Source organism: Podarcis bocagei, assembly GCF_964188305.1.
Source record: "Podarcis bocagei genome assembly, chromosome: 6".
In the NCBI taxonomy this organism is placed as follows: Eukaryota; Metazoa; Chordata; class Lepidosauria; order Squamata; family Lacertidae; genus Podarcis; species Podarcis bocagei.
In genome coordinates this window covers 99181632-99194657 of record NC_138130.1, presented here as the reverse complement: position 1 = coordinate 99194657, position 13026 = coordinate 99181632, and the positions used below count along the sequence as shown (strand labels likewise).

At 46.6% G+C, this 13026-nt stretch overlaps 1 protein-coding gene across 1 annotated transcript in view; it reads left to right on the top strand.

Annotated features, from left to right (window-relative positions):
• Positions 1-13026, top strand: part of MYO7A (myosin VIIA) — a 181337-nt gene that overhangs the window by 72431 nt on the left and 95880 nt on the right. Inside the window, exons 7-11 of the mRNA XM_081197518.1 lie at positions 554-696; positions 4023-4136; positions 6543-6696; positions 10001-10077; positions 11977-12096. Of these exons, the coding sequence (XP_081053644.1) occupies positions 554-696; positions 4023-4136; positions 6543-6696; positions 10001-10077; positions 11977-12096 (608 nt within the window). The remainder of the gene's footprint in view (positions 1-553; positions 697-4022; positions 4137-6542; positions 6697-10000; positions 10078-11976; positions 12097-13026) is intronic.

Sequence of the window (13026 nt, the reverse complement as noted above, 5' to 3'; positions counted from 1 at the left end):
ATATTATATTTAGGATTATATTTAGGATTATTATATTTAGGATATAGGGTTTATTGACACATATATACAACCTGAACCTACGATGGAGGGGCTCACAGCATTGTTACCCCATGGGGGCCTAGCGTGTCCCATTGCCACAGCCTTGGCTTCAAACAGAAATCAGGCATGGCTCTCTCTCTCTCCCAGCTTCCCAGCCTACTACCTGGTTCTAGCTTCCAGCTGAGACCTCCATCTCTGACTTTTGTCTTTCTATCTACCGCACAGTTGAGGGAGCCCATTTCCCCTCTGGCACGGAGCCACTTCCTTTGTTACCTTAACAGCCCATTCTTAGCGGATTATTATGACTCTTGTCTCGTTCATTCAACAATTGAATCCCTTCCGGATGCAGGAATTGGAAAAGACTCAGGCATCCAGCCTATCCGCACCCCTAAACTCGCAACAGTACTAAGGTTTATTCAGCTGGGCAGCAACCCTACTAAAAACCGATTATGAGAAAGTTGGAGAGAACTCTTGGGGACGCTACTGTTTTTCCCCTTTGTTTTGTCTCCTGTAGCTTTTGGGAATGCAAAGACGATTCGCAATGACAACTCCAGCCGATTTGGTAAATACATTGACATCCATTTCAATAAGCGGGGTGCTATTGAAGGAGCGAAGATTGAGCAGTACCTGCTTGAGAAGTCTCGTGTTTGCCGACAGGTGAGGGTCTTTGGGTGGCAGAGGTTTAGGTGTTGGTCTTCCACATGTATGACTCGCCCTTTGTCCTTCTGAAGCTTTCATTGGGTTCAGGATGGAAGCCAAAAGCATGGTGTCTAAGCCCAGATGACTATCTTACATAACGCCCAGCAAGGCAACCTTATGCTCATCACATCTGGGAATGTAGTCATCTCAGAAACGTAGGAAAGAGTTGGATATGTTCAGACAGGACATAAGACTATCAAGGGGAGGTGGGATTAAGGAAAGCCAGTGTTGGGTGGTGGTTAGAGGGGTCAGACTAGGACCTGGGAGACTAAGAAAGTTTGGTGCTAGGCCCACTCGCAGGGTCGTTGTGAAGGTAGATAGAATCTGACTTGATTAAATAATTTTATTACCGTATTTTTCGCCCTATAAGACGCACTTTTCCCCCTCCAAAAATGAAGGGGAAATGTGGGTGCGTCTTATGGGGCGAATGCAGGCTTCCGCTGAAGCCTGGAGAGCGAGAGCGGTAGGTGCGCACCGACCCCTCTCGCTCTCCAGGCTTCGCGGACCTCTCCCCAAGCAGCGGGAATGCTCCCGCTGCTTGGGGAGAGTTGCCGGCATCCCGAAGCCTGCGCGCGCTGATCCCAGCGCCTGCAGGCTTCGCGGATCTCTCTGCAAGCAGCGGGAACGTTCCCGCTGCTTGGGGAGAGTTGCCGGCATCCCGAAGCCTGCGCCCGCTGATCCCAGCGCCTGCAGGCTTCGCGGATCTCTCCGCAAGCAGCGGGAACGTTCCCGCTGCTTGGGGAGAGTTGCAGGCATCCCGAAGCCTGCCCGCGCTGATCCCAGCGCCTGCAGGCTTCGCGGATCTCTCCGCAAGCAGCGGGAACGTTCCCGCTGCTTGGGGAGAGTTGCCGGCATCCCGAAGCCTGCGCGCGCTGATCCCAGCGCCTGCAGGCTTCGCGGATCTCTCCGCAAGTAGCGGGAACGTTCCCGCTGCTTGGGGAGAGTTGCAGGCATCCCGAAGCCTGCCCGCGCTGATCCCAGCGCCTGCAGGCTTCGCGGATCTCTCCGCAAGCAGCGGGAAAGTTCCCGCTGCTTGGGGAGAGTTGCAGGCATCCCGAAGCCTGCCCGCGCTGATCCCAGCGCCTGCAGGCTTCGCGGATCTCTCCGCAAGCAGCGGGAACGTTCCCGCTGCTTGGGGAGAGTTGCAGGCATCCCGAAGCCTGCCCGCGCTGATCCCAGCGCCTGCAGGCTTCGCGGATCTCTCCGCAAGCAGCGGGAACGTTCCCGCTGCTTGGGGAGAGTTGCCGGCATCCCGAAGCCTGCGCCCGCTGATCCCAGCGCCTGCAGGCTTCGCGGATCTCTCCGCAAGCAGCGGGAACGTTCCCACTGCTTGGGGAGAGTTGCAGGCATCCCGAAGCCTGCCCGCGCTGATCCCAGCGCCTGCAGGCTTCGCGGATCTCTCCGCAAGCAGCGGGAACGTTCCCGCTGCTTGGGGAGAGTTGCAGGCATCCCGAAGCCTGCCCGCGCTGATCCCAGCGCCTGCAGGCTTCGCGGATCTCTCCGCAAGCAGCGGGAACGTTCCCGCTGCTTGGGGAGAGTTGCCGGCATCCCGAAGCCTGCGCGCGCTGATCCCAGCGCCTGCAGGCTTCGCGGATCTCTCCGCAAGCAGCGGGAACGTTCCCGCTGCTTGGGGAGAGTTGCAGGCATCCCGAAGCCTGCCCGCGCTGATCCCAGCGCCTGCAGGCTTCGCGGATCTCTCCGCAAGCAGCGGGAACGTTCCCGCTGCTTGGGGAGAGTTGCAGGCATCCCGAAGCCTGCCCGCGCTGATCCCAGCGCCTGCAGGCTTCGCGGATCTCTCCGCAAGCAGCGGGAACGTTCCCGCTGCTTGGGGAGAGTTGCAGGCATCCCGAAGCCTGCCCGCGCTGATCCCAGCGCCTGCAGGCTTCGCGGATCTCTCCGCAAGCAGCGGGAACGTTCCCGCTGCTTGGGGAGAGTTGCAGGCATCCCGAAGCCTGCCCGCGCTGATCCCAGCGCCTGCAGGCTTCGCGGATCTCTCCGCAAGCAGCGGGAACCACCGCTGGGCTCCCACGGCTTGCAGAGAGCTGCCTGTTTGCGGGCTGGGGTCGGGGGAAGCTCGGGCTGCCCCAGCCCCGCGCCTGTGGGGGAAATAATTTTTTCCCTTTATTTCCCCCCCAAAAAACTAGGTGCGTCTTATGGGCCGGAGCGTCTTATGGGGCGCAAAATACGGTACTTTTCAATTACAAAAATTCAATGCGTGCCATATTATATTCACACCAAATAGCAATAGCAATTCAAATACAAATCAATTACATAGCCAATTTGTTATGTACTGAAGTTCTCACCCTGGGCCAGCAGGGGGATACTGTAGATAGTTATGCAAATAAGGGATCGAAAGTGACGTTCAGTGATTGGATAGTTTTAGAAAATTGTTACAGTTACGTTGTACCGGAGCTCTATATAAGCAGGCTGACTGAACCCTTCAGTTCAGTTCTGTTCTGGCCCGTGAATAAACAAGAGCTGTTTGAAGAATAGCTGTGTTGTCTGATATGTTCACCCACAACTTAACACAATTATACATAAAAAATTGTCCAGTAGCCCCTTAGAGACCAACTAAGTTTGTTCTGGGTATAAGCTTTCGTGTAAATGCACGCTTCTTCAGGTACCACAAAATATACCTTCTGCAGATGCACATGAAAGCTTATACCCAGAACAAACTTAGTTGGTCTCTTAAGGGGCTACTGGACAATTTTTATTTATTTATTTTGACTGCATCAGACCAACACGGCTACCTACCTGAATAGCCGATTATAAATTTTGTGTGGCTTCCCACGTGCTGTTCTTCAAGGTCTGATTCCCTTTAATTCTGCCTCCAGACTATTGTTCAAACCAAATACAATCCACTCTTGATAAAATCCCTTATACCATTGCTACAAATAACTTTGATTTGCATTGACACATATAATAATGTGTAAATTCGCAAGTGACTTGGAACTCAAGGCTGATGTGGCCTGTTTAATTATTATTTGCTGATGTTTGACTTTAGTGTTTACTATAAGATTCTAATGGATTGTTGAATGTTGCTTTGTTGGATAGAAGTTGTTTATTTTAAAGTTATTGTGACTTTTATATTGGATCAGATTGTTACTATTAATGTTTGATGTTTTATTACGTTTTTATGTCTTGGAAGCTGCCCAGAGTGGCTTGGGCAACCCAGCCAGATGGGCAGGGTAGAAATGAATTATTATTATTATTATTATTATTATTATTATTATTATTATTATTATTATTATTGAGCTTTGCTTCTCCCTCTGTTTCTCTTTCAGGCCCAGGATGAGAGAAATTACCACGTCTTTTACTGCATGCTGAAAGGAATGACGCCAGAACAGAAGAAGCTGCTTGGACTTAGGAAAGCAGGAGACTACAACTACCTCTCGATGGTGAGGGCAAAGCCATTTTTAAAAAATTAAGGGGGACGAGTTTTCACTGGTATCTGAGGCCCAGTTTAGACTGAGGTGGTAAGCCTCTGTCCGTAGACTGTGCCATTTGCGTGTCGAGGTCTCCAGGGCCACCCCAATAACTCACACATCACACCAATATTTCTGTTTAAGGTTTTTGGCATCATTTTGGCCACAACTTTATTAAAATACAAACATGTGAGCGGTTGCTTAGGCATTGGTTGCAACTAGCTGCCCCCACCGTGGGGGACAGTCTGACATTCCGCACGCATGCGAAAGTCAGAAAAGGGGAATACACTTGGGGGTAACGACGGAGCAGGGAACCTGCCCTCAGCCCAAATGCAACCAGGAGCTCATTGCTATGGCCCGAGCCCCCTTGACAGGGTGGACAAGCAATAGTTTGCCCCCAGTTCCTTTAACGGAATCCCTTGCAGCAGCAGCATTAGTGGGACAGGCACAGCCAATCCATGCCCCTCAACCAACCAAACCATAAATCAATGCCTAACCGCAACCTTACAAGTTGTGACGATTTGCTACGCAGTAGGCTAAAACCAAATGGCCCCAGCCAATCAGCCAGATGGACAAAATTCCTACCAGGCCCCTGCCCCAAGAGCAGATGACCCCATGACAGGCATAGCAAGGTCAAAGCGAACAACCCTAATTCTAGGGGGGGGGGGGGGACGGGCAATCTGATGCACTGGCGAAAAGAGGAAGCCCTAGCCCCGTGCAAGGAGTTTTAGCATTTCTGGCTGTCAATCAACAAATGGCAACATTCTTCCCAACGACAAGGGAAGCCCAATCGCATCAGTGGCCAACAGTCAATTAGCCCGCCCCACAACTTTGGAGTGTCCTGGCGGCCCCCACCGCAACACGTGCTCTCCATGAAGGAGAACACGCTTTCACACTGCGGTCAGGAGCTCACACAATGGAAAAGAAAATTCCTGCACTTAGAAACCTAGCATGTCAGGGAGGGGAGGCTAGGCTAGATTGCTTCTTCCGGGCATGCCATTCTAGATCTCTACATGCAGGGAATTTCCTATGGTTACTCTGTGCATGCTCAGAAGCGCACCCAGCATTGTGACATTTGCCAAAGATTTTCTCCCCCAAAAAAAACATTTCCAAAATAAGTCCTCTATATGTTTCTGCTGTTTTAAGACTCTCCTTGGTTTTTTAGCGGTTCTTTGGCTCCACTTTGACAGGTGTTATAACCCCTCCAGACAGCACTAGCATGTTTGCAATGGGGAAGCCTTGCAGAACAACCAGTAAGAAAACAAACAAACCTATGGTCACGTAAAGCATACTCAATAAACACACGAGACATAACTGGCTGTGTTCTTAGATAAATAAGGTATACTATTCAAAGTATCAAATTATAAATTTCAATGGAAGTATTCTATTTACGAACAGACAGATGGAATAGACACCATTACACGGATGGACTTTATGCATGAACTGTCTAAAGAATGATCTGATCCACTGGGTCTTCTGCTTGAACTTTATGAGTTACTTCCGTTGAAATTTATAATTTGATACTATGAATAGTATAACTTATTTATGAAAGAACACAGCTGGTTACGTCTCGTGTGTTTATTGAACAACCAGTAAGGCCTAAGAAATCCACCGATAATGCGCTATTATATTGGCAAGAACTTGTTGGAGAAATTCCAGCTGCATTAAACCCCTAGTAGCCCTTAGTCATGAGTTGCTGTTTATTTGATGGTTCCTGCTTGCTGTTTTTAGTTGTCATGCTTTGCTTTTTCATATTGTCGCCTCTTTGAAGGGCCTTGAAATATACTCGGAGTCGAGTGTGGATTTCATGCTCTTTATTCAGCTCATAGTAGTGAGGAATGTCAGTTCCCCCGAAATGTCTGCTTTATATACATTATTTACACAATGGGCCCCACGTGATTGGCTAATTCCGGGATTCTCCTGTAGGCCAATCAGGTTGCGGATTACCTTCCACCTAGAGCTGGATTGGGTGGCTCCTGTGGACCACTCAGACTGCTGCATTCTGAATCCTATTGTTCTAGGACCAATCAGATTGCTGCATTCTGAATCCTATTGTTCTAGGACCAGACTGCTGCATTCTGAATCCTATTGTTCTAGGACCAGACTGCTGCATTTTGGATCCTATTGTTCTAGGACCAATCAGACTGCTGCATTCTGAATCCTATTGTTCTAGGACCAATCAGACTGCTGCATTTTGGATCCTATTCAACTCAGTACATAACAGGCCTTCAAGATGTGATGCACTTATTTTTGTCCTTGCAAAATAATAATAATGAGCCAATTAAGCCCTGAGTTACAGATCTCCAAAATTGTGTGCCACCAGGCACAAGCACTTCTGTTCCTTATTGATGGCTCATTGAACCATCTCATCCTCATTAGGGTAACTGCATTACCTGCGATGGCCGAGACGACAGCAAAGAGTACTCAAACATCCGAGCGGCAATGAAAGTCCTCATGTTCACCGACACGGAGAACTGGGAGATCTCCAAGCTCCTGGCCGCCATCTTGCATATGGGGAACTTGCGGTATGAAGGTAGTATCCCCAGCAAAGAGTTGGATAACGGCAGCAAATTGGATTTTCCCTGGAGAGAGAGTTAAATTTAATATTGTTGCAGCTGGCCGGTTGCCAAACCTTTTGAGAGGCTAGCTGTGTGCCAGTGGGTACCTAGTGGGTCTTCTCTCACATGTTAGGCAATCATCATTTCACACACACCAGCCGCCACAATGCACCACACAAATATTGCCATGTGGTCTCCAAAGCAGTGAGAAGCTCCAAGGCTGGTGCTACTTGGATTTAAGGTTCCTTTAGAGCAGGGTGGATAAAAATCAATGGTTTTTCTATCTATCTATCTATCTATCTATCTATCTATCTATCTATCTATCTATCTATAAAATCAGATTTTTTTATTTAAATTGGATGTTTTTTATTTTAAAATATTTTAATTTTTTATTAAATTTAAATTTAAATTTATTAAATTTAATTAAATTTAAATTAAATAATTAAAAAAAAATAAAAAATATTTTAAAAATATTTTTGGAGAATGCTTTTGGAGAAAAAATCTCCCTAAAGATAGTTTTCTATTTAAGTTACATTATAGTCCAAAGGCTATTCATCAGGAAATAAGGATTTAAGTTTTTCAGGTGTGCTAAAACTCAGTCTAAGTCTTTTTTTAAAAAAATTGTTTAATCACATCAGCTAACAAATATGGATACATATGCTATAATGTTAACGTTTTAGTTAAATACATTGTTTAAATTGTTATTAAGGAATTACTATTTTTCTCCTTCCAATAAAGTACAGCAGAAAAGTTGTCCAAATATAAAAATGATTTCATAATTACCTGTCTTTGTATTGATATTTTAGTGTTTTTTGGTTTCTGTGGAAGCCGCCCAGAGTGGCTGGGGAAACCCAGCCAGATGGGCGGGGTACAAATAATAAATTATTATTATTATTATTATTATTATTATTTCTAATAGTATAACCAAATCAGTAATTTTTGATATAATTGTAAAAAAACTACTCTGAAAAACTATTATTCCAAAAATGAAACCTTCATCTGGTTGTAAATATTAAGAATGGGTCTTTCTGTAAAAAAAAGGATTTAAATCAAGTCTTACTGACTAGTGATTTAAATCAAGTCTTACTGACTAGTGGTTTAAATGGTGATTTAAACTGAGATTTAAACCGATTTGATTTAAATCAAATCCACCCTGCTTTAGAGTAAAGATCATTGAGGTTTTGTGCCATTTTGCAATATCCAGTTCATTTGTGAACTTACACGGAGAGCATAGGTAGGGAAAATGGCATTCATGCCCTAGCACATGGGTAGGCAACCTAAGGCCCGGGGGCCGGATGCGGCCAAATCGCCTTCTCAATCCGGCCCATGAACGGTCTGGGAACCAGCGCTTTTTTACATGAGTAGAATGTGTCCTTTTATTTAAAACGCATCTCTGGGTTATTTGTGGGGCCTAGGAATTCATTCTTTCCCCCACAAAAAATATAGTCTGCCCTCCCCCCACAAGGTCTGAGGGACAGTGGACCACCCCCCTGCTGAAAAAGTTTGCTGACCCCTGCATTAGAATCATATAAGCTGAGCAATCATATAAGTTGAGCTTGCAGATTTCCTCCTTAGTTCCCTCTTAAAAACAATAAAGACACAATAGTCTTGTTTAAAAGCAATGATAAAGCTTACTCACATTCAGTTCACAGTATTGAGCATGAAGCCTTATTGCACCAGGGAATCGTGTGCCCGCTTGCCCAGAACCGAGAAGAGAACAAAAAGTTCCAGGAAAGCTTTCTTCTTTGGAGAAAAGAGTTTATTGCAATCTGTGCACAGAGACAACCAGCAGAATAGCTTCTGAAATCTGGCTGCAACTTTACTATGTCCAGCAAGCATTCTTATACCTGAAAGCATTCACCCACCTCCCAGACCTCCCCCAAAACTTCCCCAATCAGCTGGCAAGTTTTCAACTTATTCCCGTTTAGGGCATATCTATATTGCTGGCTAAGCACTGCTAGCTAAGCACTGCTGGCTAAGCACCCCCTCCTCTTACCCCTGTACGTGTGCCTTTCTGCTGGCTAAGCACCCCCTTGTACGTGTCTTTTCTTATCTTGCATTACTGAAGCAGAAGCGCAAGGCAGGAAGTGGCCTCTTGAACTGTCTGGTTGGTTTTGCAAGCAACTGCAGTCTTTGCTAGCTGCTTAACCACAAATGCAGAAGTAAGCTTAGTGCAGAAGCTCACTATGTGCAGATAATATTAAGATTAACCCTTCAAGCAGGCTTTATCTTGTAGTTACAGGTACATTTGTAGAGAAAAGAAGTCTGAGCCAGGCCTCAGACTTTCTACCTTGTGGCTTCCACCCTCTGTAAGGATGAGCTAAGAGTCGGCAGAGAGCAAAAGAGCAAAAAGAGGAAGATGGCTGTGTGACTGGCCCTTTTATAGAGTCTGCTAGGGTCCCGCCCATCTACCTGGTCACAGACAGAGTGAGGATGCTCCAGAGCAGGTTTGGCAGGAAGTCTGGAGCAACATTCCCTTGTGTGTCCACTCTAGGAAACAGAAAATGTTGAATTTGACTGCTGCAGTGAACAATACATCCCACATAGACAAAAAACACAGCTACGAAGGGCTGTATCCCATGTCTTCTCCCCCACTAGTGTGAAAGCCCTTTCACCAATGAATAGCAGGGTTTAAGGACTGGTAAACAAAGGAATCCAACAGTTGTGCCAGCAGATTCTTGTTGTGAAACAGCTGATCCTTGCCGTGCAACTTGATACACAGCAATCTTTGGCAAGGCGCTTGCCTTTTCCCTTTCGCAACGTTCTGCCAATAATAATAATAATAATAATAATAATAATAATAATAATAGTAATAATTTATTATTTATACCCCGCCCATCTGGCTGGGCTTCCCCAGCCACTCTGGGCGGCTTCCAAAAAAATATTAAAATACTATAATACATCAAACATTAAAAGCTTCCCTAAACAGGGCTGCCTTCAGATGTCTTCTAAAAGCCTGGTAGTTGTTGTTCTCTTTGACATCTGGTGGGAGGGCGTTCCACAGGGCGGGCGCCACTACCGAGAAGGCCCTCTGCCTGGTTCCCTGTAACTTGGCTTCTCGCAGTGAGGGAACTGCCAGAAGGCCTTCAGAGCTGGACCTCAGTGTCCGGGTAAAACGATGGGGGTGGAGACGCTCCTTCAGGTCTACTGGGCCGAGGCCAGTGAAACGATTGTGCTGCTAGTTGACTTTAAATGAGCGCTGTGTTAGACGCAACCCGTAAGACGCTCCCGTATCAACCGTTTCTGCAACCATCTTATCTCGGTTTAACCCGCACGCAGCTCGGACCTACGACAACTTGGATGCCTGCGAGGTGGTACACTCTGCATCGCTGATCACCGCGGCTTCGTTACTAGAGGTGAGCTGAACATCTCTGAAATGTACTCGGAGTCGAGAGTGGATTTCATGCTCTTTATTCAGCTCATAGTGGTGAGGAGGAATGAAAGTCCCCTCAAATTATCTGCTTTATATACATTATTTACACAATGGGCTGCATGTGATTGGCTATTTCCGGAAGTCTCCTGTAGGCCAATCAGGTTGTGGATTCACTTCCATCTGGAGCTGGATTGGGTGGCTCCTGTGGACCAATCAGACTGCTGCATTCTGAATCCGATGGTTCTGGGACCAATCAGACTGCTGTATTTTGGATCCTATTGTTCTAGGACCAATCAGACTGCTGCATTTTGGATCCTATTCAACTCAGTACATAACAATCTCCCTGTTGGGTTATGCAGGCAGGCAACTGCCAACTGCTGGGGAAAAAAACCCTGGATGCATGCGCCATTTTATGGTCCTGTCTCTTTTCCTTCTCTTTTGAACATGGCAGCCATGTTGTGTTAGGCCCCGCCCACACAGCAACCAGTTTAGATTGTGCGATGGCCCGAAGAGGTCTGGAGAGATAAAATCGGATCTGGAAATATGGAAATATCGTGAGAGGCAGGACTGAGATATGGATACGCTTCAAGGTTCAGACTGTAGGAAGCCGTAAAATCAAAATTACAATTCGGAAGACAATTTGATCTTGTTTTTGTTTTTATTGGATTATGATCTGATATGTTAATTGGTTTTTTTGGAAAATTAATAAACGCTCTAACAAAACAAAACAAAAAAGATTGTGCAATGGCCCCACAATAGCCATGTTGTGTTATGCGACACCACCACTTTTAGGCATTTTGTGTCATGACACGCCTCCTTTCTGATTGGTGCCCTCGACACATTTTGCAAAATTCCAGACAGGTACCACTGGCCCCAGAAAACCCCAGATGTAGATGCTGTACTTCTGCAGATCTTATGATTCCCCCAGAGCGTGCTGACGAGTCCCTCGTGTTTCTCAGTTGTTCCCTTTTAGCTACAGAGCAGCCTGTCCTCACCACCTCAGTTTGTCGTGTCAGTGTTTGAAAAAGAAAAGGTTCTGAAATGTTACGGAAAAGCAGCAATGCAAGAGCGAGCTGCAGGTGGCTGGAAAGCAAAACAGGATGTTGATGTTTGGGACTGTACCATGGGAACAAAGGGGCAGTCTATTCACTGTACTGAGCACTGGATGTTAGCTCAGAGTGTCATCTGACCTGTACTGGAAGTACAGGGGTGGAGTTTATCTCTCTGCTGTTGGAGTTTGAACTGTGCAGACGCATTTCTCTGTACTGCTGCAAGGACAGAAATAAAGCGATGTAAATACATTTCTGTCTGACTCTTTCCCCTCCCTGGGGAGGCAGGGAGGAGGGGAGAGTGGTGTGTCCTTCTCACACTTGAGGAGGATCGCCGATAGTGACCTAGCCTGTATCCTGCCAGGAGACGCAGACGGGGAGGTCAACAAGGATCTTAAGCCAAGTGCCTGGAGAGTGGCCAGTTTTCCTCTGATAAGGCTTAAGAATCCGACACTTTTTACTCCTCAGACCTTAGTTGCCACAAAAGTGTCCTTGAAAAAGAGTATTCTTGCAGAGTATTGCTGCTTTTATTCTTCAAAAAGTCTTCTTCTCCAACCACGACCCACAGCTTTTACACACACCAAACGCAACCGGCTTTCTACAATCCAACCAACCCACACCAAACACTAACACTGACCACTCTATATATACAGGTACAATTTGGTGAAAGGTTGCATGAGTCATTGTAAGCCGCTGACTCAGTTCTTTTAGCATTAAAGAAACAGCGGCCAGTTTTTAGCCATGACATGTTGTTGAAGTTGGGGGCGAGGCGATAGATGCTCAGATCAGAGCTGCAGAGGGCAGTGAATGGCTTTTATTTCCAATGCCTACAGGTCGACCCTCAGGACCTAATGAACTGTCTCACCAGCCGGACTATCATCACAAGGGGGGAGACCGTCTCCACCCCTCTCAGCATGGAGCAGGCGCTGGATGTCAGGGATGCTTTCGTAAAGGTAAAGTCACTCCCATCTCTCTCTTATTTATTTTCTAAAATTTTCACACCGCTTGATTCTGGGGACACACACACACATCAAAGTGATTTACAAAACACACAGGTTTGTGGGTTTCCCAGGACCAGGTTGAAATTATGCAGGGACATTAAAGAATTCAAGGATAACAAACCTAAATGAATTCTATCATCAGCTTCTGTATACAAGGAATCCAAGGGACGCGGGTGGCGCTGTGGTCTAAACCACTGAGCCTCTTGGGCTTGCCGATTAGAAGGTCAGCGGTTCGAATCCCTGCGACGGGGTGAGCTCCTGTTGCTCTATCCTGGCTCCTGCCAACCTAGCAGTTCAAAAGCACACCAGTGCACGTAGATAAATAGGTACCGCTGCAGTGGGAAGGTAAACAGCATTTCTGTGCGCTCTGGTTTCCGTCACGGTGTTCTGTTACACCAGAAGTGGTATAGTCATGCTTGCCACATGACCTGGAAAGCTGTCTGTGGGCAAACGCCGGCTCCCTCGGCCTGAAAAGTGAGATGAGCGCTGCAACCCCATAGTCGCCTTTGACTGGACTTCACCGTCCAGGGGTCCTTTACCTTTTGCCTTTTACATGAAATCTAATGGATGTGAGGCCATAAACTTGTCAACAAAATTCATTGCATAAAAATCGGAGCTGACAAGAAGAAACAATATAAAAGTCATTAAAACTGAATGCCAGGTGTAAAAATTCTGCTATGCAGTAGCAGAAGTAGACAGAGCCATAAAATGGAAATATTTACACCATTTATTTATTTCGACAATTTGTGCACCGCTTTGTCCCAGTTGCCTCTAACGTATCTCAAAATAATATTTCCTCAGCATGTGAAGTACCATCTGTCCCAGATTTACGTATAAGCTAAACAAGCTAAAGCTTAGGGCCCCACTCTCTTGGGGACCCCT